The 27,099-nt window shown below is 59.0% G+C and overlaps 1 protein-coding gene across 2 annotated transcripts; it reads right to left on the reverse strand.

Moving 5' to 3' along the window:
• Nucleotides 1-964: 964 nt before the first annotated feature.
• ABHD16A (abhydrolase domain containing 16A, phospholipase) lies at nucleotides 965-26,599 on the reverse strand. 2 transcript variants are annotated; one of them, XM_084754452.1, is made up of 20 exons: nucleotides 26,389-26,599; nucleotides 25,234-25,290; nucleotides 24,457-24,523; nucleotides 23,561-23,647; nucleotides 18,253-18,338; nucleotides 14,816-14,889; nucleotides 12,722-12,844; nucleotides 10,439-10,553; nucleotides 10,249-10,350; nucleotides 3,497-3,560; nucleotides 3,138-3,187; nucleotides 2,758-2,881; nucleotides 2,479-2,583; nucleotides 2,225-2,288; nucleotides 1,975-2,031; nucleotides 1,826-1,888; nucleotides 1,656-1,732; nucleotides 1,480-1,578; nucleotides 1,356-1,402; nucleotides 965-1,221 (listed from the first exon to the last, which is right to left on the reverse strand). In XM_084754452.1, the coding sequence occupies exons 1-20, from the start codon at nucleotides 26,518-26,520 to the stop codon at nucleotides 1,138-1,140; spliced, it is 1,677 nt and encodes a 558-aa protein (XP_084610578.1). In that variant the 5' UTR covers nucleotides 26,521-26,599; the 3' UTR covers nucleotides 965-1,137. The 2 variants fall into 2 exon arrangements, with proteins under 2 accessions (XP_084610578.1, XP_084610577.1); XM_084754451.1 differs by having other exon boundaries at nucleotides 1,975-2,055.
• Nucleotides 26,600-27,099: the final 500 nt, after the last annotated feature.

Below are 27,099 nucleotides of genomic sequence, written 5' to 3' on the forward strand. Positions count from 1 at the left end.
CCTCTGGAAGAGCAGCGGTGCTTTAACCATTGAGCCATCTCTCCAGCCCTCCGCTTGGCTAAGATTCAGCACCGTGTCACTGAGCTGCTGGGCTGACACACAGCCTCTGCGCCCCATGGTTAAGACAGTTGTGCCCGGGAGCCGGAGGCCACACAGAAATCAGCCAGAAACTGTAGCTGGCACTAGACACTGACGTCTTTGGTTACGCGCCTTGTTCCAAACAGTGGCCCAGACCCTGGAGCTGGGGTTACCTCACCTGGTGAGAGGTTTCCGAGGGAATGAGGCCAGTGCATCAGTCCATCCCACGAGCCCGAAGATCAGAGTACAAGTTGTGAGGATCCAGTTTCCTCAGGTTCTGCGCCAGGAGGACAGGAGCACTTGGCACCTGGCCCTCAGTCCCCTTTGGCCCTGTCTGCTGCATTGTAAACAGGGTGTGCAGAAAGACTTGGTGACAAGCCGAGGACAGGCACAGGGTTTGTTGGCTGCAGGAGCCACTCCCAGATAAGAGCTGAACAAGGAAAGTGGGGGTGCTTTCAGGAGAGAAGCGGAGGGGCAAAACTGTCCATTTCGAAGTGCAGTTATGAACGAGGGGCTTTCCAAGCTGGGCGCAGCGGCACAAACCTGTCATCCCAGCGCTCAGGAGGCAGCGGTAGGCGATTGCTCTGAGTTCCAGGACAGCTAGGGCTACACAGAGAAACCCTATCTTGAAAGGCAACCAATAAAAACCCATTTGGGCGTCCTACCCTCTCCCAGGCAGCTGTGAGGCTTGGGGAAGTGGAGAGCAGCACGGGTGCTGTGTGAACACTGGGCGCAGCCCAGGAAGGGTCTGGTTTGGACTGGAGACGCAGTGCGTGACGCTAAGGCACTGAGAAATTAAGGTGGTCTGAGTGGGGCTTCTGCTCTCCTCCCCTAGCCACCTGCTGCCTAGAGAGACGTCTGGAGAGTCTCACAATCAGTCAGATAGTAGAAAAAATACCTTTTTATTATTAGCAATAAATCATTCATTTAATGCGGGGTGTGTACCAGGGAGAGCTAAGTGCTTCCACATGGATGAGGGAAACGTGCAAGAGGACGGGCCACAGGGCATCCCCCACGCCCTCCCAAGCTTGTCCTTCCAGAAGAGTCTAAACGTGGTCCCTAGAGGTGCCAGGGCATCTGGAAGTGCTGGGCCGGGAGTGGAGTGCAGTGTGTGGCCTCAAAGTTGTGTAGGTGTTTCCGGGCCTGAGGAGAAGAGGCAGGGCAGGTGGGTGGAGGGCGCCTTGCCCTCTGAACCCCGCACCCGGCAGGATTCCACGCCAAGCCCTGTCGAAGCCGCTCCACGCAGGCCCTTCCCCTCACCCAAGTGCTGGGCTCACCAGAAACAGTGCCAGCTGCCTCCGTCCATCTGCACTCATGTCCTCCCCTGCGGAGAAAAGGCCCTCAAATCCCGAGTCTGGGACCGCCCCGCCCGACGGCTCGCACCCCTCCCGCCCTGCTTACCCACACTCCAGGGGAAGTCGGGGCCGTGCTCTGCCTGGTAGGAGCGAAGCACAGACACACACCAGTCCTCCTCCACCTCCCATCGGCTGTAAATGGAGGCTGCGGGAACAAGGGGTCCACCGTCCAGCAGCAAGCTCCCCGTGCCGGCCCTGCCCACCAGCCTCCCCACACCTCACCTTCCTCCAGCTGGGAGGAGGCCTCCAGCCACTGCCTCACAGCTCTGAGCCCCTCCTCCGCCATGACTCGCGGATACCTTGGGACAGAGTGGAACCACTTGACTCCTCTGCCCCTCACTGCGTCCCCTCGCGGGTGTGAGCACTAAGGGGTGTCCTCCCCCAGCCCTCACCGGAACTGCAGGAGCTTCAGCAGGAGGTCATTGCCTCTGTTGGACATGATGTCCTCAGGAACCCTGGGGCAACAAGAGTGACCCTGGTTGGGGGAAGCTGGGTCCTCGGAGGCACGGGTGGGAGAGGGAGGCACAGCCCAGGCACTCACGTGGTGGTGATGATCTCATCCTTGGTTCTCCGGATCAGCAGCACAGGGCCCTGGAACCTTAACAGAGCAGCAGGGAGAGGGCTGAGAGCCAGGCCACAGCTGACCCTGGCGCCCACTGCCAGCCAGGCTTAACCCTTCAGTGCCCGACCTTGAGTGAGGAGGCTCAGGGTCTCACAGAGCTGGGAAGGCCTGGGCCAGCTGGAGTGGTGGCTGCTTACCCCTGAGCACCCAGGTGCCGTGTGGTCCTCACCTGCACAGCTGCTCCGAGTTGTTGAGGTTGAGATGCTGCCTCACAGTCCTGGTCACCAGGACGCCTAGAGTGGACACAGTGAATGGCAGGGATGAAGACCTCATGGGATAAAGTCCCCACGGTCCACTGGAGAGAAGCCCTGCTTCTCAGCCATCGGGTGGCCTCTCTCCACCCACATAATGGCGGGACCCCATCAGAAGAGCCCCATGCTGGCCACCGCTCCACCGAAGGACAGGTCTAGGAGCTGCACTTACGCCAGCTGTCCGGCATGACCTTCAAGGCCAAGGGCACCAGGTCATCGAAGGAAGCGTCCAGGATAACGGCACTGATGTCTGGGTAGGACATGGCTGCCCATGTGGCTAAAGTACAACAAGAGGAGATGGGGCAGCTCAGGAGAGCCAGTGGGGACCAGGCTCCCTCTTACCCACTTCCAACGACCTTTCTGAAAGCTTCCACCCCGCTTGGGAGCCACCAGTGCTGGTGGCCACATCTGGGCAGGGACAAGAGTCTGTGTGAGGTGGGCTGGCAGGTACCAGTGAAGCCTCCGATGGACCAGGCGTAGAGGACGATGTCCTGGGGCTGGAAGCCCAGGCGGTGGATGGCGAACTGAAGGACCACATCCATGGCGTTGGCCTCGTTTTGTGGGAACGGCACTCCCTGCAGGGGGACGGGCAGAGCAGGGGGTCAGCCAAAGGGCCGCCCCTAGTGTGGGCGCTCTGCAGCCACGCCCTGCAACATCCACTGCACCCACTGTGCCCTCTGCCTGCCACGGGAGGAGAGCTGCAGCTCCTCCGGCTCCCCAGCACCGGGCAGTGGGAGGCCCTGCAGAAACAGGCACCAGCTCCCTCTCCCCACGCTGACCAAGGAAGACACAGGATTCTAGAGGAGGATAGGTCTCCAGAGAGGCTCTCACCGTGCTTCCAGCAAAGCCTGGATGATTCCAGCCCAGGACAGAGTATCCAGCTGTAACACAGGGGGTGGGGGTGGGGCACTGCGTGACTGTGTGGGGAGGGGTGGGGGGGCTGCGTGACTGCATGAGGAGGGGAGGGGTGGGGGGCTACATGGGAAGGGGAGGGGAGGGGGAGCAGAACAAGCATGACAGAGCCACAGGCAGCTGGGGAAGGAGAGTATGGTCAGCAGAGCTGGAGTGACTTCCCTCAGTGAGACATGAACCACACCCTGATGGGCTGGAGGTCAGGCGGGGAGGTGACAGCGGTGTGGGAGGGGCACATTCAGGCCAAGCACAGACAGGCGACGTGAGCCAACACCCACCTTCCAGCGGCGTGGAGACGCAGCCCACCTCATAGAAGCCCGCATTCCCCTCGCAGCAGATCACCTGGGGAGGAAACGAAAGGGCTGGGCGGGTGCCGGGGTGAGGCCGTCTGTACAAGGGGCAAAGACCCCTGAGGCTGAGCTCAAGCCAGGCAGCACAGTGACCACACCCCCTGGGATGGCACCAGGGAGACCTCTAACAGGACAGGATGCGGGATTGGGGACAGCAGTGGAGGACGCAGGCCTGACCCAGGTGTGCAGACAGCTCATCTTCCTGTTCTCCATGCTACAGGCTGAAGCTCAGACTTGGTGGCAGATGGCAGGGCCAGCACCAGCCCAACCCCCAGACGCCTGTGCAGTGCTCTTCCCAGGCCAGGGCCGCCTTCAGGACACACAATGCTGGGGCCTGGCTGCCCAGCTCAGGCTGCAGCATGGCTACTCGCTGACAGCCACTGTGCACACACACACCCCCAGGCTGCTGAGGACTAAATATTGCATGTGTCCATGTTTTTCCTTGAGATGGGCTCTTGCTAGGTAGTTCAGGCTGGCCTGGAACTCAAAATCCTGCCTGGACCTCCTGAGTGCTGGGATCCAGGCCCACACCACTGTCTCATCTTTTATTTGTTATTGTGGGACAGGGTCTGCATATCCTGGTCAGGTCCTGAGACAGGACACCTTAAACTTCAGCTTTGTCTGCTTCTCTGTGCGCCTCCTGCACTCCTCAGGCTCTCCACATGTCTAGCCCAAGGAACAACCCTTTCCCCTTCTGGGGCTGGTGACTGACTCCAAGCAGGGTGGACACACTGCAGTGCTGTACCCCAGCCTGCTATGTGGATGCACTGCAGTGCTGTACCCCAGCCTGCTATGTGGATGCACTGCAGTGCTGTACCCCAGCCTGCTATGTGGACACACTGCAGTGCTGTACCCCAGCCTGCTATGTGGATGCACTGCAGTGCTGTACCCCAGCCTGCTCTGATGGTCCCATCTTTAGAGACACAGGCTGGCTGCAAACCCCCCATGCAGCAAGGACACCTTACTGTGTGTGTGCATGCACTATAGCATGTGTGTGTGAACACTATAGCACACGTGTGCTCTATAGCACGTGTGTGTATGCTACAGCACATATGTTGTGGTCAGAAGGCCACACTGGCACGCCTCACCTTTGACTTGGTGTAAAAGGAACTTCTATCTGCCTGTTTCAGCTGCTGTCTCGGAGGCTCACTGCCCCCAACTGTTGACCTCGGCCTAGGCCGGAAGCTTTGAGTCTGCACCATCTAACCTAGGTCTACAGTGTTTCAGCCTCTGAGACTCACTGCTTAAGGAGCTCACCCTTTCCTGTTCTTTCTGAGCTCTGGGCTGCTGCTTCAACTCAGCTGCTGTGACTCAAACTCCTCTCCCAGCTGACTTATTCAATCTGGTTTTGCTCTCTGCCCCTGAATTGCTCTGCTTGGCCTCAAACTAACTCCAGCAATCTGCTCTAATCTTCCGGCTCCTTCTGTCCTCACCTGTGTCTGGCTTGTCCCCTCACTCAGCCTCTCTCTGCAGAACTCTCCTGGTGACACTGCCTCTCACACTATCTCCTCCTCTGTCTTGCTCCCTTAAGTCGCTTCCCTCTCCTCTCTGTTCTCATGAGTTGGGCGAGTCCTATTCTGTCAAATCTTCTCTGATTTGTCACTTATTCTGCCACTCAATTAGACATAACTTTCAAACATGGGTGCTTCCTTCTACAAACTTTACCTTCATTATTTGGCATTAAAGGTGCGTACCATATGACTGGACCTAAGCTTTTCTTTACTTGAAACTTGCTCTAGACCAGGCTGGCCTTGAACTCAGATCTGCTTGCCTCTGTCTCCTGGATTATGCGTGTCTGTATTCCAGCCGGATCACACAGACCTAGGTCTTTGGATGAGATCTCTTGCCTGAGCAGCCGTTTTCTGAATTAACATTCCTAGGCCAGGCATGGTGGCACAGGCCTTTAATCCCAGCACTTGGGAAACAGAGGCAGGTGGATCGTTCTGAGTTTGAGGCCAGCCTGGTCTACAAAGTGAGTTCAGGATAGCCAAGGCTACACGGAGAGACCCTGTCTCAAAAAACCAACAAAACATTCCTCAACACTTGGAGGCAGGGTCTTCTTGCTGTCTGTGACTATGCTGCATGTGTCAGGCTGTACACAGCTCTGAACACCAGACAGAACTTGGGACTTCCGGCTCGCATGGCGAATCCTTCACTCAAGGAGCTGCCCACCCAGCCCTGAACTTCTCACCCTCTTGTCTCTATCCTGGGTGCTGGGGTTATAGTCAAGTACTCTAGAGCTCACTGGGTACGGGCTGGTGTGAGACCTGCATGCAGCTACGTGGGCATGGCAGCCAGCTGCACCTGTCCCCATGTGCACCACACCCCCCCTCAGCTCTCCTGTGAAGAGGCCTGGGTGGAGCTGGAGGGTACATTATTTCTAAGTGTGGTCTCACAGGCAAGGCGGTGTAGCACGGGGGCCCCAGTCTCCCCTGCCCTCCATCATCCCCTGTGGCTCCAGTCTCCCCTGCCCTCCATCATCCTGTGTGGCCCCAGTCTCCCCTGCCCTCCGTCATCCCCTGTGGCCACAGTCTCCCCGGCCCTCCATCATCCTGTGTGGCCCCCGTCTCCCCTGCCCTCCATCATCCCCTGTGGCCCCCGTCTCCCCTGCCCTCCATCATCCCCTGTGGCCCAGTCTCCCCTGCCCTCCATCATCCCCTGTGGCCCAGTCTCCCCTGCCCTCCACCATCCCCTGTGGCCCCCGTCTCCCCTGCCCTCCATCATCCCCTGTGGCCCCAGTCTCCCCTGCCCTCCATCATCCCCTGTGGCTCCAGTCTCCCCTGCCCTCCATCATCCCCTGTGGCTCCAGTCTCCCCTGCCCTCCATCATCCCCTGTGGCTCCCGTCTCCCCTGCCCTCCATCATCCCCTGTGGCTCCAGTCTCCCCTGCCCTCCATCATCCCCTGTGGCCCCCGTCTCCCCTGCCCTCCATCATCCCCTGTGGCCCAGTCTCCCCTGCCCTCCATCATCCCCTGTGGCCCCCGTCTCCCCTGCCCTCCATCATCCCCTGTGGCCCCCGTCTCCCCTGCCCTCCATCATCCCCTGTGGCTCCAGTCTCCCCTGCCCTCCATCATCCCCTGTGGCCCCAGTCTCCCCTGCCCTCCATCATCCCCTGTGGCCCCAGTCTCCCCTGCCCTCCATCATCCCCTGTGGCTCCAGTCTCCCCTGCCCTCCATCATCCCCTGTGGCCCCCGTCTCCCCTGCCCTCCATCATCCCCTGTGGCCCCAGTCTCCCCTGCCCTCCATCATCCCCTGTGGCTCCAGTCTCCCCTGCCCTCCATCATCCCCTGTGGCTCCAGTCTCCCCTGCCCTCCATCATCCCCTGTGGCTCCAGTCTCCCCTGCCCTCCATCATCCCCTGTGGCTCCCGTCTCCCCTGCCCTCCATCATCCCCTGTGGCTCCAGTCTCCCCTGCCCTCCATCATCCCCTGTGGCCCCCGTCTCCCCTGCCCTCCATCATCCCCTGTGGCTCCAGTCTCCCCTGCCCTCCATCATCCCCTGTGGCTCCAGTCTCCCCTGCCCTCCATCATCCCCTGTGGCCCCAGTCTCCCCTGCCCTCCATCATCCCCTGTGGCCCCCGTCTCCCCTGCCCTCCATCATCCCCTGTGGCTCCAGTCTCCCCTGCCCTCCATCATCCCCTGTGGCCCCCGTCTCCCCTGCCCTCCATCATCCCCTGTGGCCCAGTCTCCCCTGCCCTCCATCATCCCCTGTGGCTCCAGTCTCCCCTGCCCTCCATCATCCCCTGTGGCCCCCGTCTCCCCTGCCCTCCATCATCCCCTGTGGCCCAGTCTCCCCTGCCCTCCACCATCCCCTGTGGCTCCAGTCTCCCCTGCCCTCCATCATCCCGTGTGGCCCCAGTCTCCCCTGCCCTCCATCATCCCCTGTGGCCCCCGTCTCCCCTGCCCTCCATCATCCCCTGTGGCCCAGTCTCCCCTGCCCTCCATCATCCCCTGTGGCTCCAGTCTCCCCTGCCCTCCATCATCCCCTGTGGCTCCAGTCTCCCCTGCCCTCCATCATCCCCTGTGGCCCCCGTCTCCCCTGCCCTCCATCATCCCCTGTGGCCCCCGTCTCCCCTGCCCTCCATCATCCCCTGTGGCTCCAGTCTCCCCTGCCCTCCATCATCCCCTGTGGCTCCAGTCTCCCCTGCCCTCCATCATCCCCTGTGGCCCCCGTCTCCCCTGCCCTCCATCATCCCCTGTGGCCCAGTCTCCCCTGCCCTCCACCATCCCCTGTGGCTCCAGTCTCCCCTGCCCTCCATCATCCCGTGTGGCCCCAGTCTCCCCTGCCCTCCATCATCCCCTGTGGCCCCCGTCTCCCCTGCCCTCCATCATCCCCTGTGGCCCAGTCTCCCCTGCCCTCCACCATCCCCTGTGGATCCAGTCTCCCCTGCCCTCCACCATCCCCTGTGGCTCCAGTCTCCCCTGCCCTCCATCATCCCGTGTGGCCCCAGTCTCCCCTGCCCTCCATCATCCCCTGTGGCCCCCGTCTCCCCTGCCCTCCATCATCCCCTGTGGCCCAGTCTCCCCTGCCCTCCACCATCCCCTGTGGCTCCAGTCTCCCCTGCCCTCCGTCATCCCCTGTGGCTCCAGTCTCCCCTGCCCTCCATCATCCCCTGTGGCCCAGTCTCCCCTGCCCTCCATCATCCCGTGTGGCCCCCGTCTCCCCTGCCCTCCATCATCCCCTGTGGCCCCCGTCTCCCCTGCCCTCCATCATCCCCTGTGGCTCCAGTCTCCCCTGCCCTCCATCATCCCCTGTGGCCCAGTCTCCCCTGCCCTCCATCATCCCCTGTGGCTCCAGTCTCCCCTGCCCTCCATCATCCCGTGTGGCTCCAGTCTCCCCTGCCCTCCATCATCCCGTGTGGCTCCAGTCTCCGCTGCCCTCCATCATCCCGTGTGGCTCCAGTCTCCCCTGCCCTCCATCATCCCCTGTGGCCCAGTCTCCCCTGCCCTCCATCATCCCCTGTGGCCCAGTCTCCCCTGCCCTCCATCATCCCCTGTGGCTCCAGTCTCCCCTGCCCTCCATCATCCCGTGTGGCTCCAGTCTCCCCTGCCCTCCATCATCCCGTGTGGCTCCAGTCTCCCCTGCCCTCCATCATCCTGTGTGGCCCCCGTCTCCCCTGCCCTCCGTCATCCCCTGTGGCCCCCGTCTCCCCTGCCCTCCATCATCCCCTGTGGCTCCAGTCTCCCCTGCCCTCCATCATCCCCTGTGGCCCAGTCTCCCCTGCCCTCCATCATCCCCTGTGGCCCAGTCTCCCCTGCCCTCCATCATCCCCTGTGGCTCCAGTCTCCCCTGCCCTCCATCATCCCGTGTGGCTCCAGTCTCCCCTGCCCTCCATCATCCCGTGTGGCTCCAGTCTCCCCTGCCCTCCATCATCCCCTGTGGCCCAGTCTCCCCTGCCCTCCACCATCCCCTGTGGCCCCCGTCTCCCCTGCCCTCCATCATCCCGTGTGGCTCCAGTCTCCCCTGCCCTCCACCATCCCCTGTGGCCCCCGTCTCCCCTGCCCTCCATCATCCCCTGTGGCCCAGTCTCCCCTGCCCTCCATCATCCCCTGTGGCCCAGTCTCCCCTGCCCTCCATCATCCCGTGTGGCCCAGTCTCCCCTGCCCTCCATCATCCCCTGTGGCCCCCGTCTCCCCTGCCCTCCACCATCCCCTGTGGCCCCCGTCTCCCCTGCCCTCCATCATCCCCTGTGGCTCCAGTCTCCCCTGCCCTCCATCATCCCCTGTGGCCCCAGTCTCCCCTGCCCTCCATCATCCCCTGTGGCCCCCGTCTCCCCTGCCCTCCATCATCCCCTGTGGCTCCAGTCTCCCCTGCCCTCCATCATCCCCTGTGGCCCCCGTCTCCCCTGCCCTCCATCATCCCCTGTGGCCCCCGTCTCCCCTGCCCTCCATCATCCCCTGTGGCTCCAGTCTCCCCGGCCCTCCATCATCCCCTGTGGCCCCCGTCTCCCCTGCCCTCCATCATCCCCTGTGGCCCCAGTCTCCCCTGCCCTCCATCATCCTGTGTGGCCCCAGTCTCCCCTGCCCTCCGTCATCCCCTGTGGCCCCAGTCTCCCCTGCCCTCCATCATCCCCTGTGGCTCCAGTCTCCCCTGCCCTCCATCATCCCCTGTGGCCCCCGTCTCCCCTGCCCTCCGTCATCCCCTGTGGCCCCCGTCTCCCCTGCCCTCCATCATCCCCTGTGGCTCCAGTCTCCCCTGCCCTCCATCATCCTGTGTGGCTCCAGTCTCCCCTGCCCTCCATCATCCCCTGTGGCCCCAGTCTCCCCTGCCCTCCATCATCCCCTGTGGCCCCAGTCTCCCCTGCCCTCCATCATCCCCCAGTCTCCCCTGCCCTCCATCATCCCCTGTGGCTCCAGTCTCCCCTGCCCTCCATCATCCCCTGTGGCCCCAGTCTCCCCTGCCCTCCATCATCCCCTGTGGCTCCAGTCTCCCCTGCCCTCCATCATCCCCTGTGGCTCCAGTCTCCCCTGCCCTCCATCATCCCCTGTGGCTCCAGTCTCCCCTGCCCTCCATCATCCCCTGTGGCCCCAGTCTCCCCTGCCCTCCATCATCCCCTGTGGCCACAGTCTCCCCTGCCCTCCATCATCCCCTGTGGCCCCCGTCTCCCCTGCCCTCCATCATCCCCTGTGGCCCCAGTCTCCCCTGCCCTCCATCATCCCCTTGGCCCCCTGCCCCTCCTCACCAGCTTCTGGCCCTGGGGCTCAGCTGTCCCCCGGCGATCCACAAACATGGTGTCAATCTCGTTGCCGTCACAGGCCAGCAGTTTTGCCCGACGCCCATTATACTGTGTAAGGAAGATGCAAAGACCTGGTCACGAGGGGCCGGAGCCCACATCCCCTCGGAGGACAGGCCAGCAGCAGGCGGGGCCTCACCTCTTCCACCAGTCGGGCCTGGCCCTGCAGCAGCACAGGCATGAGGGCCTTCTGGAGCAGGTACACAGATCCGGGATACAGCATGCGTCGCCCCAGGGTGTGCGCGACCAGATAGCTGTGGGGACATGGGTTAGTGAGCCCCACCAGCAGGGCCCAGGACTGACCTGTTCAGACTGGGGCATGCCAACATTTCTCTCTCTTGGCCCTCGATTAAAAACAATGTGAGCCTGGTATTTTCCAAGCTCTTCTCTTTCTTTCTCCTTTTTTTGAGACAAGGTTTCTCTGTGTGGCCTTGGCTGTCCTAGACTCCCTTTGTAGACCTGCCTGCCTCTGCCTCCCGAGTGCTGGGATTAAAGGTGTCTCCACTTTAGGATTTTAGGAATGGGGACATAGCCTAGGAGCAGAGCGCATGCCCAGCATGTGTGAGCCCCTGGGTTTACCCCAGCACTATGAAAACCAACCCAAGCCATTTCCTATTGCGGCCTAGTACAGTTTTATTACACGGATGCCCCTCGGCTTAGAATGCCAAGTCTTTAAACAATCGTGAGTCGGAAATAAGAGGCTGCAAATGCACTTGACGCCCATTACCTACCCAACATGACAGTGGAGCCACCACGGGGAGGAAGAGCACTCTCACCTCATGGGGCTGCGGCTCACACAATACACTGCCCACTGCTAGGCCAGGAAAAGATAATTTCTAAGCACAGTGGACAGATATAGTTATGAAATATTCTGTTAATGCATAAAAATACAACTTATTAAAATCTCTCAAGGGCCAGCAAGATGCCCTCTGGGTAAAGGCGTTTGCTTCGAGGCCTGGCAACCAGAGTCCAGTCACCCCTTGGCTTCCACAGGTGGAAGGAGGGGACTGCCAAGTGCGCATGGCGCGTGAGTACCCTACATGTGCTAAGTCCTCACCAGGTGACATCTGCCTACTATGCACAAACCGTCCCTAGCACCAAACAACAACAAAATGGTGGCTCCTGAGTCACTTAAGTGATTTCCAGACTGAGGAAACCAGGTGTGGTAGTGCACACATGGACTCCTAGCACATGGGAGAATCAGGAGTGCAGGGCCAGCCTTAGCTACACCACGCGGTCAAGGACAGCCTTGGCTACATGAGGACATGTCTCAAATAAGACAGCAACAGGCCAAGATCTGTAGCCTGGAAGACACCAAACTAGATCACACAGACAGCAACCTAGCTGTCATGTTCATGGTGACAACACCTACCACAGCTGTCCAAGCTCAACAAATGTTTGTTGAGTGTGTGGACCCACACAGACAGGAAGATGTGCTAAGTACTGCTGCAGAACAGCTTAGCCGCTTGTGTCCTCAGAACACTGCGCCACCTGCCAACATGCCCTCAGAAACCTCAAAGCTGGTCACCCTCTGGGACAATGCAGGGTGTCATCAGCCGGATAAGCCCACCCCTTTCTTGGTGCCCATTCCCAACGTCTGCTCTGGGCAACATAAGGGGGGCACTGAGCAAGGGCAGGTGGGTGTCTGTGCACCTAGGGCCGGTCTGACCCTATCAGCATCCAGGACTAAGCTCTCTCTCCAGCAGGCAGGTAAAACGGCAGCCTGTGCTGGCCCCATAGCCTCCTGTGTATGAACATTTGCCCCATGGGGGGGGGCACTATTAGGAGCTGTGCCCTTGTTGGAGTGTGTCACCATGGGGGTGGGCTTTAAGGTCTCCTATGCTCCGCTCAGCTCCACCCAGTGTGGCTCACAGTGCTGCTCCGTGTGCATCAACACAGAACTCTCGGCTCCTCCTCCAGCACCACATCTGCCTGCACGCCACCATGCTGCTAATGGACTACAGCTCTGACACTGTGAGCCAGTCACCGTGAAATGCTTTCCTTTCCAAGAGTTGCCGTGGTCACGGTGTCTCTTCCCAGCAGTGAGACCCTACCTAAGATGCAGCCATTCCCAGTGTTACCAGCTCATCTCAGCAATCTGAGAAACTGAGGCACAGTGGGGCCTCCAGGAGCAGGGGACAGAACAATCACACAGCAGCACACTAGGACCCAGTAGCAGCGAGGGCTTTTCTCTTCACTGCAGTGCTCGTTGCTCCCGTCAGCTGCTGAGGGTCTGGCACCAGCAGACCCATCTGCCCCGAGGCTGGGCCCCCAGAGCTTTTCCCCACAGGGGACACGCAGAGAATACAGTCCTAGGCCCCATAAGTGACAGGTGCTGTACAGCGAAGCTCATAGTCCAGTGGGCATGGCCTGTGCCCCTCAGCCCGGCGGCTCCCCACCCCACTCGGCCACAGTTCCCCACCTGGTGATTTGACAGGGAAGCTTCTTGACCCTGTTGAGAAATGTGTCTGCTGTTCCCCGGTGCAGAGGCTCTGGGCGAAGCAGGGCCACACCCCTGCGGGAGAAGCCACCTCGGGACCCCTTCCTGAGAAAGAGAAAGGAAGGGGACAGTTAGGAGCAGCAGTCTAGACCCAAGATGTTGGAGGATGGGAGAGAGCACTGGAGGATGAGGAGAGCACTGGAGGATGGGGAGAGCACTGGAGGATGGGGAGAGCACTGGAGGATGAGGAGAGCACTGGAGGGTGGGGAGAGCACTGGAGGGTGGGGAGAGCACTGGAGGGTGGGGAGAGCACTGGAGGATGGGGAGAGCACTGGAGGATGAGGAGAGCACTGGAGGATGAGGAGAGCACTGGAGGATGGGGAGAGCACTGGAGGGTGGGAGAGAGCACTGGAGGGTGGGAGAGAGCACTGGAGGGTGGGAGAGAGCACTGGAGGGTGGGAGAGAGCACTGGAGGGTGGGAGAGAGCACTGGAGGGTGGGAGAGAGCACTGGAGGGTGGGAGAGAGCACTGGAGGATGGGGAGAGCACTGGAGGGTGGGGAGAGCACTGGAGGATGGAGAGAGCACTGGAGGATGGGGAGAGCACTGGAGGGTGGGAGAGAGCACTGGAGGGTGGGAGAGAGCACTGGAGGGTGGGAGAGAGCACTGGAGGGTGGGAGAGAGCACTGGAGGGTGGGAGAGAGCACTGGAGGGTGGGAGAGAGCACTGGAGGATGGGGAGAGCACTGGAGGGTGGGAGAGAGCACTGGAGGGTGGGAGAGAGCACTGGAGGGTGGGGAGAGCACTGGAGGATGGGGAGAGCACTGGAGGGTGGGAGAGAGCACTGGAGGATGGGGAGAGCACTGGAGGATGGGGAGAGCACTGGAGGATGGGGAGAGCACTGGAGGGTGGGGACAGCACTGGAGGACGAGGACAGCACTGGAGGGTGGGGAGAGCACTGGAGGGTGGGGAGAGCACTGGAAGATGGGAGAGAGCACTGGAGGATGGGAGAGAGCACTGGAGGGTGGGAGAGAGCACTGGAGGGTGGGAGAGAGCACTGGAGGGTGGGAGAGAGCACTGGAGGGTGGGGAGAGCACTGGAGGATGGGGAGAGCACTGGAGGGTGGGAGAGAGCACTGGAGGATGGGAGAGAGCACTGGAGGATGGGGAGAGCACTGGAGGGTGGGGAGAGCACTGGAGGGTGGGGAGAGCACTGGAGGGTGGGGAGAGCACTGGAGGGTGGGGAGAGCACTGGAGGGTGGGGAGAGCACTGGAGGGTGGGGAGAGCACTGGAGGGTGGGGAGAGCACTGGAGGGTGGGGAGAGCACTGGAGGGTGGGGAGAGCACTGGAAGATGGGAGAGAGCACTGGAGGGTGGGGAGAGCACTGGAGGGTGGGGAGAGCACTGGAGGGTGGGGAGAGCACTGGAGGGTGGGGAGAGCACTGGAGGGTGGGGAGAGCACTGGAGGGTGGGGAGAGCACTGGAAGATGGGAGAGAGCACTGGAGGATGGGGAGAGCACTGGAGGGTGGGGAGAGCACTGGAGGGTGGGGAGAGCACTGGAGGGTGGGGAGAGCACTGGAGGGTGGGGAGAGCACTGGAGGGTGGGGAGAGCACTGGAAGATGGGAGAGAGCACTGGAGGATGGGGAGAGCACTGGAGAGTGGGGAGAGCACTGGAGGGTGGGGAGAGCACTGGAGGATGGGGAGAGCACTGGAGGATGAGGAGAGCACTGGAGGGTGGGGAGAGCACTGGAGGATGGGGAGAGCACTGGAGGATGGAGAGAGCACTGGAGGATGAAGAGAGCACTGGAGGGTGGGGAGAGAGCACTGGAGGATGGGGAGAGCACTGGAGGATGGAGAGAGCACTGGAGGATGAGGAGAGCACTGGAAGGTGGGGAGAGCACTGGAAGATGGGAGAGAGCACTGGAGGATGGGGAGAGCACTGGAGGATGAGGAGAGCACTGGAGGGTGGGGAGAGAACACTGGAAGGTGGGAGAGAGCACTAGAAGGGAGGCTCTGGGGGAGAGTGGGGTGTGAGACTGAGCCAACGAAGGGAAAGAGCTCAGCAAGGGCTGCCTCACCGGCTGCTGGGCTCCTCCCAGTGGAAGTCGACGGGCCAGCTCCTGAAGTCGAAGTTATAGTTGGCCAGCTGCCTCTGTGGACAAAAAAAGATGGATAACTGTGGGAAGGCCCAGCCTCAATGCCTTCATCCTGCAGGGCCTGTCCCCATGTCACAGGGAGGCCAGGTGCAGGTCAGCATGCTCTCACTCCTGGATGGAAAGATCTAACAGGAGCACATGTTGGGATAAGGCGGCTGCCCTGCCTGCCACCCCACCCCAGCCCATCTGCCCATCTGCAGAATTCTTAACCCTGCCTTCCTGCAAATCTAAAGCTGGGGTAGGGTGCTTGCTTAGCATGCATGATGCTCTGGGTCAATCCCCAATGGTGGCACACATCTTTAATCCCAGCACTCGGGAGGCAGAGGCAGGTGGATCACTGAGTTCAAGGCCAGCCTGGTCTACAAAGTGAGTCCAGGACAGCCAGGGCTACCCAGAGAATCTCTGTCTCAGAAAAAGAAAAAAAGAAAAACAAACAAACAAACAAACAAACAAACAAAAAACAGGGAATTTAAGGCTAGCCTGGGACATGGAGTGAATCCTGTTTAAGGACAGGTCATGGTAGCATATACTGTGACCTTACCCAGGAGGCCAGAGGATCACCAGAAATACTAGGTCAGCCAGGGCTACACAGCATGAGGAGCCTGACTTAAAACAACAACCACCCAAAACACAGACACACTTAAGGCTGACTCACGGCAAGGACAGTGCTTCTGTGCAAAGGTGGGGAGAGGGTGCTGGCTGGTCACAGGACCATCCTCCCACCTGGTCTATAGAGTTCCAGGCTGACACTGCTACACAGGGAAACTGTGTCTTGAGAAAAATAAAAATAGACATAAAGACACAAATGGACTGAGAGGACGCCCATGCCAGAGTGCTTCCTGTGCCACCCAGGGTCAGCGCCACCCGTAAACACCTGTGCCCGTGTCACTGTGCCACCCAGGGTTAGCGCCACCCGTAAACACCTGTGCCCGTGTCACTGTGCCACCCAGGGTTAGCGCCACCCGTAAACACCTGTGCCCGTGTCACTGTGGCACCCAGGGTCAGCGCCACCCATAAACACCTGTGCCCGTGTCACTGTGCCACCCAGGGTTAGCGCCACCCGTAAACACCTGTGCCCGTGTCACTGTGGCACCCAGGGTCAGCGCCACCTGTAAACACCTGTGCCTGTGTCACTGTGGCACCCAGGGTCAGCGCCACCTGTAAACACCTGTGCCCGTGTCACTGTGGCACCCAGGGTTAGCGCCACCCGTAAACACCTGTGCCCGTGTCACTGTGGCACCCAGGGTTAGCGCCACCCGTAAACACCTGTGCCTGTGTCACTGTGGCACCCAGGGTCAGCGCCACCTGTAAACACCTGTGCCCGTGTCACTGTGGCACCCAGGGTTAGCGCCACCCGTAAACACCTGTGCCCGTGTCACTGTGGCACCCAGGGTCAGCGCCACCCGTAAACACCTGTGCCTGTGTCACTGTGCCACCCAGGGTTAGTGCCACCCGTAAACACCTGTGCCCGTGTCACTGTGGCACCCAGGGTTAGCGCCACCCGTAAACACCTGTGCCCGTGTCACTGTGGCACCCAGGGGTCAGTGCCACCCGTAAACACCTGTGCCTGTGTCACTGTGCCACCCAGGGTTAGCGCCACCCGTAAACACCTGTGCCCGTGTCACTGTGGCACCCAGGGTCAGCGCCACCTGTAAACACCTGTGCCCGTGTCACTGTGGCACCCAGGGTCAGCGCCACCTGTAAACACCTGTGCCCGTGTCACTGTGGCACCCAGGGTCAGCGCCACCCGTAAACACCTGTGCCTGTGTCACTGTGCCACCCAGGGTTAGCGCCACCCGTAAACACCTGTGCCCGTGTCACTGTGGCACCCCGGGTCAGTGCCACCTGTAAACACCTGTGCCCGTGTCACTGTGGCACCCCGGGTCAGTGCCACCCGTAAACACCTGTGCCCGTGTCACTGTGGCACCCAGGGTCAGCGCCACCCGTAAACACCTGTGCCCGTGTCACTGTGGCACCCAGGGGTCAGTGCCACCCGTAAACACCTGTGCCCGTGTCACTGTGGCACCCCGGGTCAGTGCCACCCGTAAACACCTGTGCCCGTGTCACTGTGGCACCCAGGGTCAGCGCCACCCGTAAACACCTGTGCCCGTGTCACTGTGGCACCCAGGGTCAGTGCCACCCGTAAACACCTGTGCCCGTGTCACTGTGGCACCCAGGGGTCAGTGCCACCCGTAAACACCTGTGCCTGTGTCACTGTGGCACCCAGGGGTCAGTGCCACCCGTAAACACCTGTGCCTGTGTCACTGTGGCACCCAGGGGTCAGTGCCACCCGTAAGCACCTGTGCCTGTGTCACTGTGGCACCCAGGGGTCAGTGCCACCCGTAAACACCTGTGCCCGTGTCACTGTGGCACCCAGGGGTCAGTGCCATCCGTAAACACCTGTGCCCGTGTCACTGTGCCACCCAGGGTCAGCGCCACCCGTAAGCACCTGTGCCCGTGTCACTGTGCCACCCAGGGTCAGTGCCACCCGTAAGCACCTGTGCCCGTGTCCCCATACGACTGTGGGAAACAGGGTGTGGGCAGTAGGGCCACATCCATCTCCACAATTCACTGTCCTCCCCCACACCCAGAGCTCCAGGGTCTCTATTTTGAGGACTATTTTTTATTTTTTGTCACCGAAATGTTTTTGACATTTTCAAAAAGAACTGAGAAAGAGCATCAGAAAAACTATACAAAAATATAAATGACAAAACAAAATAAAATGAAGCAGCCACTTCAGCCAGGCTCGGCCCAGATCTACGCCCAGCTCTGGACTCAGCCACTTCCTCACGCTGAGAAAGGTCCTTTTCCTCTTTTGCCTCCCTTTCCACAGATGTAAAATTGAGGGTCATTGTGCCACTTCATGTGGTGACAAGAGAGCTGGAAAGGGTGAGTGCAGCAAGCACAATAGCTCACGGCCCACAGAGCGTGATGACGCAGCCCTGTGAACACTGGCGTGGCACGATCCCTTCATACCAGGAAGGGGCTTTCTGAGGCCTCAGGGCGCATCTCAGAGATAATCGCGCTCCAGGAGCAGCGGGCCAGCTGGCACAGCTTAAAGGACATGCGCCCTGCTGGCATCGCTCTGCTGTTGGGCACAGGAGTGGATGCACCTGCCCATCTTGTTCCAGACCCAAAGAAAGCTGGTGTAGTGTCTATGGCACACAAAGAGGTAAGCACAGAGGCTTCTGTGTTGTGTGACTCTTGCGCATGAAGTCAGGATGGAATGTCCTAAGCAATATCCACCAGGAGCAGGGAGCACAGCTCACTGGGAAAGGCCGTGGCCGTGTGCAGAGAGGCCGGGCCTGGGCCCTGGGGGCGGCAAGACACACCCTGGCACTCTTTCTAGAACTTCTCACCTTGTTTTCTGCAGACTGGTTCCGGTGTGTGGCTTCCAGGATGGTGATGAACTGTCGGTACTGGGGGTTAGTCCAGCGGCCGATGCCTGGAGAGAGAGGGCGGAAAACGTACAGGTGACTGGGAAGCCAGGCGCCTCGGGATTAAGAGAAGAACAGGAAATGGGCAAGCAGGCCCTGGGAGGAGGAGGAGGAAGAATCAGGGCCTCTTATGTGGGGACTTGCTCTTTCCTCCTCACAGCAACTGGCTGCAGGACTCTTCTCCTGAGTCTTCAGGTTTTGTATTAATAATAAGAATTATATTGTGTGTGTGTGTGCGTGTGTGTGTGTGTGTGTGTGCGCGAGTGTGTGTGTGTGAGAGTGTGTGTGTGTGTGTGTGAGTGTGTGTGTGAGTGTGAGTGTGTGTGTGAGTGTGTGTGTGTGTGTGTGTGTGTGTGTGAGTGTGGGTACACAAGTACCACGGCAGGAATGCAGACGTCAGGACCAGCTTCAGAAGTCAGTTCTCTATCCACCGTGGGATCTGGAGACCAAACTCAAGTCTCCAGGTTTGTGCAACAAGCACTTTACCTGCCAAGCCATTGCACCAGCCCTTTTGGCTCTTTGCTGGCCTGGAACCCATTATGTCATAAAGTCTGGCCCAAGAGACCCACTGGCTTTAGCCTCCCAAGTCGCAAGACCCCAGGCAGCAGCACAGCACACCTGACACTTGCTCAGTTTATTTCCTTTTGTCTTCAACAAGAGCTTTAGCCTGAGCCCAGGCTGGCTTGCAAATCATGACCAAGGCCCGGCTGTCCTACAGCCCTCAGCAGTTCTCCTGCATCGGCCTCCCATGTGCTGCCGCCAGGCAGAATGTTCACCTTGCCCTGTGCTGGACAGTCCTGACCTGACTGCTCCCTGCTGACAGCGGCTTCCTTCCTGCCCTCGAGGCATTCCCGCGCTTGCTTTCTGCATGACCCCTGCCCTGGTGCCAAGGCTCTGCCCACAGCCACTTCCCACCTCCCTGCCTGCATCTGCCCTGAGACGCCAGCTACTGAGGCAGCTCTTCACTCCCGACACAGGAGGAAGACAGAGCTCTTTTCCCCTCCCTGACCTGGCAGGTGCTGCGTGCTGGGGACCATCCTACCCACAGGGACGGGCAGGAAGTAGGAAACACAGCTGCTGGCCCTGAGAAGGTCTGTGCTTGAGACTGGGGTAGGACTGGGGAAAGACAACAGACCCACAATCAGAGGGTAAGTGCTGCTACAACAACACAACAACAACAACAACAACAACAACAACCCTGGAACTCCAAAGCATCAATACAATAAGGAGAAAAGCAGCAGCTGAGAGGGGGTCAGTCATGCCAAGACTGTAAATGCAGGTGGGTGTGGTGGGGTGTGCCTATAGTCCTGGGCTGCCCTGTGGTGGGGTGTGCCTACAGTCCTGGCTGCCCTGTGGTGGGGTGTGCCTATAATCCTGGGCTACCCTGTGGTGGGGTGTGCCTATAGTCCTGGGCTGCCCTGTGGTGGGGTGTGCCTATAGTCCTGGGCTGCCCTGTGGTGGGGTGTGCCTATAGTCCTGGGCTGCCCTGTGGTGGGGTGTGCCTATAATCCTGGGCTGCCCTGTGGTGGGGTGTGCCTATAGTCCTGGGCTGCCCTGTGGTGGGGTGTGCCTATAGTCCTGGCTGCCCTGTGGTGGGGTGTGCCTATAGTCCTGGCTGCCCTGTGGTGGGGTGTGCCTATAGTCCTGGCTGCCCGTGGCCAGCAGACAGTTACCAGCTGTAGAGCCGGCTCAGTGATTCCCAGCGCCCACACGTATGAGCATAAATCCACTCCATGCTACACGACATCCACTAGCCTCCGAGAGATTCTGCACACATGATGCACGTAAGGAAATTCAGAGCCAGGCATGGTGGCACACGCCTTTAATCCCAGCACTCGGGAGGCAGAGGCAGGTGGATGGCTGTGAGTTCAAGGCCAGCCTGGTCTACAGAGTGAGTCCAGGACAGCCAGGGCTACACAGAGAGACCCTGTCTCGGAAAAAAAAAATTTCAGGCACATCCACCACATAAAAAAACAAACTTTTAAAAACGCACAGTGTGGAGCCAGAGAGATGGCCCTGTGGTCAGAGCACATACCGTCTTCCAGGGCCCAGAGCCCAGGCACACCTGACTGCTCTGGCACCTGCACTCATCACACACAGCTACACACAGACACACATTTATATCAGTAAATTTTTTTTTCCAGAGCTGAGGACAGAACCCAGGGCCTTGCGCTTGCTAGGCAAGTGCTCTACCACTGAGCTAAATCCCCAACCCCCAGTAATTTTTTAAATACATACTAACCATGTAACTATCACTCAGGTCAAGAAGGAGAACACTGGGGCTGAAGAGAGTTTGGTTCCTAGCACCCATCAAGTGGCTCATGACAGACTGTGATGCCAGCTCTGGGGAATTGAGGAACCTTGTCCAGCATTCATGGGCAGCCCCCACATGCACACTCCCACACAGTGCCCCCCACATGCACTTCCATACATGTACCCCCCACATGCACCCACACACGCATGCACAGTCCCACACCTGCACACTCCATACATATATGCACAAAAAAATAAGTTAGAAAAAGAACACTGGTTCAAGGCCAGGCTGAGCTATCTCAAAAAGAACAAAAGAGCCAGGGAGGCCGGAGCTCTGCACGCCTGACAGCCAGAGTTCAAGCCCAGGACCTGCACGCCAAGAGGAGAGAACTGACCCCATCAAGTTACCTCTAACCTATGCATGCACGAACACACACTGGCAAGAACTTAAAGAATCCAATGAGTTTTTAAAAAAAAAATGGGGGGCGGGGGGCTGGAGAGATGGCTCAGTGGTTAAGAGCACTGACTGCTCTTCCAGAGCTCCTGAGTTCAATTCCCAGCAACCACATGGTGGCTCAGAGCCATCTATGATGAGATCTGATGCCCTCTTCTGCAAGTGTACATGCAGACAGAGAGTAATAATAAATCTTTCAAAGAAAAAACAACCCTCTTTTAAAAATGGCAGTTTCTCAGAAAAACTGGAATAGGTCTACCTCAAGACCAAGCTATACCACCCCTGGGCATACACACAAAGGATGCTCCACCACACAAGGACACTTGCTCAACTAGGTTCAGAGCAGCTTTGTCTGTGATAGCCAGAAACTGGACACTACCTAGATGTCCCTCAATCAAAGAATGGATAAAGTACATTTATACAATGGAGCATTACTCAGCTATTAAAAGCAATGACATCATGAAATCTGCAGGCAAATGGACAGAACTAGAAAAGATCATCCTGAGTGAGGTGACCCCACCCAGAAAGGCAAATATGGTACACACTCACTTATAAGTGGACACTAGCCGTAAGGTACAGGAGAACCATGCTACACGCCCCAGACCCAGAGAAGCTAAGTAACAAAGAGGGCACGCGAGTCTCACTGACAAGAGGAAATAGAACAGATGTCATGGGTGGGTAGGGGCACTGGATGGGGTGGGGATGGTGACAGGAGGGACCAGGTTGGGGAGGACAGAGGGAGAGAGTACAGGAGATCTGGAGTTCAGGGACAGGGATGAGGCTAAAAACCTAATGCAGTGGAAACTCCCAGGAATCCATGAGGGGGACCCCAGCTAAGACTGCTAGCAATGGGGACGTGGAGCCTCAGTCAGCCATCTCCTGTAGCCAGGCGGGACTTTTTAAATTTATTTATTTTATTATGTATACAATGTTCTGCCTGCATGTGTGACTGTCCACAAGCTCTCATTATAGATGGTTGTGAGCCACCATGTGGTTGCTGGGAATTGAACTCAGGACCTCTGGAAGAGCAGACAGTGCTCTTAACCACTGAGCCATCTCTCCAGCCCCCAGGCGAGACTTTTAATGGAGGGATTGGACAGCAACCCAGCCACAAAATATTAGACCCACAATGTGTCCTGTCTACAAGATGTGCAGGGGTCAAGATGGAGCAGAAATTGAGGGAGTGGCCAACAATGACTGGTCCAGCCTGAGACCCACAGGAGAGGGAGCCCACGCGACACTGTTCCTGATGTTCTGCTGTGCTGTGACAGGAGCCCACGCGACACTGTTCCTGATGTTCTGCTGTGCTGTGACAGGAGCCTAGCGTAACCGTCCTTGAGAGGCTTCACTCAGCAACTGATGGGGACAGACACAGACACACAGCCACACAGCAGGCGGAGCTTGGGGGATCCTGGGGGGTGGGGTGGGGAGGAAGGACTGTAGGAGCCAGAGGGGTCAAGGACACCACAGGAAACCTACAGAATCAGCTACCCTGGCCATAGGGGCTCACAGAGACGGAACTGCCAGCCAGAGAGCATGCGTGGGACTGACCTAGGCCCTCTGCACACATGAAACAGCTGTGCAGCGGGGTCTTCACTGGGACCCCTGAAGCGGGGCTGTCTCTGACTGCACTGCCTGCCTGTGGATCCCTCTCCCTAACTGGGCTGCCTCCTCTGGCCTCAGGAGAAGACGCTCTAGTCTTACTGCAACTTGCTGAGCCAGGGCTGGTTGATATCAGGGGAGGAGTGACTGGGAGGAGAGTTGGGAGGGGAAACTGTGGTCAGGATGTAAATAAAAACAAAACAAAACAAAAACCACAACAGAGGCACCGCCCACCCGGGGTCTCCCCAGCCTGTAACTTTTGAGAGGCCCACACCCTCCTATCTTCTGGGTCTCATCCATTCTGACCTTCCTTACACTTACTCACTCACTGAGTCCCACAGTGTAGCCCAGGCTAGCCGGGGAGTCCTTCTTACTCAGGCGCTGAGAAAGGAGGGCAGATACTCACGCTTCTCTGCGCCTTTTGTAAGTGAAAACTAGTGTCGCCCACACAATACTGTACCTGCCAGTACCTATAGCGCAGACCTCGCGATGTCCTCACCACATTAAAGTTTACAGCCAGGCCTGGAGAGATGGCTCAGAGGTTAAGAGCACCGACTGCTCTTCCAGAGGTCCTGAGTTCAATTCCCAGCAACCACATGGTGGCTCACAACCATCTGTAATGTGATCTGGTGCCCTCTTCTGGCCTGCAGGTGTACATGCAGGCAGAGCACTGTATACATAATAAATAAATCTTTAACAAAATAAAAAATAAAACAGTTTGCAGGCACTGGTGCTGTCTCCAGCTGAGAATTACTTAAGTAGGGTGTGCTGTGTTCCTGGTCACGTATGTCTGCTCACATGTGGGATGTATTATAAGCTACTTGAGGAGGGCGCACACTTAGGTCACTGTCAGTTATTCCCCTCAGGGCTACGCTTATTATTCACACAGTTTCAGATGCAAACCCAGCCCCCTCTCCCTACCTCGGAGGCAGGCCACCCCTGCCAGGAGTAGCAGCAGTGTCCCGGCATAGTGAGAAAACGGCACCACCTTAGACAGACTCAAGTAACCTGGGAGGGAAGAGAAACAGCGTGAGACGCGCTCGGGCTGCCAGCAAGCCTCCCCCGCTGGCCCGCCAGCAAGCCTCCCCAGCTGGCCCGCCAGCAAGCCTCCCCAGCTGGCCCGCCAGCAAGCCTCCCCCGCTGGCCCGCCAGCAAGCCTCCCCAGCTGGCCCGCCAGCAAGCCTCCCCAGCTGGCCCGCCAGCAAGCCTCCCCAGCTGGCCCGCCAGCAAGCCTCCCCCGCTGGCCCGCCAGCAAGCCTCCCCCGCTGGCCCGCCAGCAAGCCTCCCCCGCTGGCCCGCCAGCAAGCCTCCCCCGCTGGCCCGCCAGCAAGCCTCCCCCGCTGGCCCGCCAGCAAGCCTCCCCCGCTGGCCCGCCAGCAAGCCTCCCCCGCTGGCCCGCCAGCAAGCCTCCCCCGCTGGCCCGCCAGCAAGCCTCCCCAGCTGGCCCACGACCTCCAGCCCAGGCCCTGTCTGCTGCTTAGCCATTCCCTGAAGGGCAGCGGCTCTCAGACTGTGGGCTGCAAACCCTTTGGCAAAGCTCCATCTCCACAGATGTTTACATTACAATTATAATGGTAGCAAAATTACAGTTTTGAAACAGCAATGAAAATAACTTTATGGTTGGGGTCACCATGAAATGAGGAGCTGTGTGGCAGGGTCACAGCATCGGGAAGGCTGAGAACCACTGCCTTAGAGGGAAAAGACCTGGTGAAGAGGGAAGCCAAACCATCCTCAGGGGACCCGCCTCCTCTGGGGAGCTGACTCCCCTGGCAGCGCCCTGCCCACCTCGCCCCCACCACCTGTGAGAACACACTGACCTTTCCTGTACAGGTAGAAGAAGGCGAAGGGGGAGGAGTAGTAAGAGACGGACCAGAAGACTGAGGCCTGCGGCAGAGACAGACACGGCACTCAGGGCGGCTCTGAGCACGCTGCTCCGCCCTGCCCAGGCCCGGGAGCTGAGCAGGACCTGGGGACCATCACTCTAAGCAAATGTATTGTTCATGACATCATGCAAACAGTAGGGACACTAAGCAAATGCTTTGTTCATGACATCATGCACACAGTAGGGACACTAAGCAAATGCTTTGTTCATGACATCATGCACACAGTAGGGACACAGACATCTGTCGTGAGGTAGTGTGTCCGGGCATGATGGAGGCTGACGTAATTTCACCACATTGAAAACACCAGGCTCCCTGTCTACTCAAGTTAATCAGGCCTTCACATTTGGCCCCAATCAAGACAGTTGAAGGCTTTGTCCCCAAGAGATGTGAGAGTGTCACCATAGGAACTGTGCCAGCGAGAACAGCCGTCTCTGCAGCAGAAGAGTTTGGTTGCCAGGGCGGACAGGCCACTGGGGCCCGCAGGACTCAGAGACCTGCACACAGCCCCAAGGGTAAACCTGGTACTCTCGGTGCGCAAACTACCCCAGAAAAAAGCTTACGTGAGGGGGAATTCCTCAGAGGGGATGCCAACCGTGTGCACTGGGGACATGCTGGCGCTCTCTGCAAGCTCTGCCGATGCAGCCTCCCGGGATGGAGAGAGCAGCCGGGCCTGACAGGGGCTACTGGACCCACGTGCCGGAGCTGACTTACCAGTGCCAGGATGCTGTCAGCATGTTTCTCCAGGGCGCGAGGCTGATAATACGCATCCTGCCAAAACAGATGGCCCGCTGAGGACCCTGCCAGTCGCAGGCCCTTCCTCGCTTCCCGAAGCCCTAATGTGTGCCACCTGGCCTATCCTCTCTGGCCGTTTCCCTTGGGATGCCCCTGGCCCCTACTGAAGCTTCCCTTCCCTAGCCTGACCTCTGCACCTGAAAGCCATCACCGGGTGCTGGACTTGGAAGCAAAAGTGAAACTAGCTTTTCCCCCAGAACACAGCTATAAATATGAGTGTGTGTATACGGGGAGAGCGTAAGAGTGGAAAACGAAACAATTCTAAGAGGGAAGAAATAGCATGTGGCATAGGGTGATCCGGGAAGACCGTGGCTATGTGTGGGCAGTTTGGAAAGCCCCTAGGCACAAACTGCAACCAATAAAAAAGGAAGAGAACGTTTTTTTCAGGCAGACCACCACCTGCAGCTGGCGGGGCTGCAGTAACCCTGGTCTTCAGGCTTTGGGGGGGGGGGGTGCAAGGAGCACACGTGGGTACATGACATGCACAAGTCAGGTTAAAGAAAAAGCCCCAGCACTAGGGAGGCCGAGGCAGGCGGATCACTGTGAGTTCGAGGCCAGCCTGGTCTACAAAGTGAGTCCAGGACAGCCAAGGCTACACAGAGAAACCCTGTCTAGAAAAACAAAAACAAAAACACAGAGAGAGAGAGAAACAGAGAGAGAGACAGACAGAGAGAGAGAGACAGAGAGAGAGAGAGAGAGAGACAGAGAGAGAGAGACACACACAGAGAGAGAGCGCGCGCGAGCGCCCCGGGGGAGGAAAAACAAATTGAGAGTTATGGGGGCAAAAGCCGACAGTGCGCGCGGGGGACCCCACACTCAACTGGGATGAGCCATGAACTCTGACAGCCAGGGGCGGGAGACGGGAAGGGGGCAAAGCACGCCCTGCTGCGGGGGGCGAGAGGAAGGGTCCTCCAAAGCCGGCTTGGCTGGGAGCCGGGAAGCGCCCGCGGGCGGGCGGGCGGGCTGCGCTCGCTCCCCCGTTCCCGGCAGTGGGCGCGTCCGCGGGGCGCGGGCCCAGCGCGGTTCGGACCGCACCATGTTCTCAGCCGGGGGTGGGGGAGGAGCTCGACTCACCCAGGAGCTGGAGGAGGGGGCGGACACGGCGGTGGGAGTCTCGGGGACGCTGGCCGCGGCCCGGTCGGTGTCCCTCTCCCGGTAGATCTTGTAGAGCCGGGGACCGAGGACGCAGCTCAGCAGCTTCGCCATGGCCCCGGCTCCGGCCGCTGCTCCTCGGCCTCAGGTCCCCGCCGGCCCCGCCCTCGGCCTCCGGGGCGCTGCGTGTGTGACGTCAGCACGTACCGGCTCTGCCCTGTGGCGGGGTCCGGCCCGGCGTCCTGGCCGCGAAAGAAGGGTTCCGCGCAGTTTGGGTCTGCGGTGCACCGACGGTCGCGAATTAGTCGGAGGCGTGCTGAACCCCTGGAGTAATAATGATCGTAACAATAATAAGTAATTAATAATAATGATAATATAACTCCGCCATACACAGTGGTGCACATCTTTAATCCCAGCACTCAGGGAAGCAGAGGCAGGGGGTATCTGTGAATTCAAGGCCAGCCTGGTCTACAAAGTGAGTCCAGGACAGCCAGGGCTACACAGAGAAACCCTGCCTGGAAAAACCAAAACCAAAACAAAAACAAAAACAAAAACAGTGGGGCTGGAGAGATGGTTCAGAGATTAAGAGCACTGTCTCCTCCACGGTGGCTCACAGCCATCTATAATGTGACATGCTGCCCTCTTCTGGCCTGCAGGTGTATATGCAGGCAGAGCACTCATACAAATAAATAT

This window comes from Acomys minous (genome assembly GCF_964271855.1).
Source record: "Acomys minous genome assembly, chromosome: 13".
Taxonomy (NCBI): Eukaryota; Metazoa; Chordata; class Mammalia; order Rodentia; family Muridae; genus Acomys; species Acomys minous.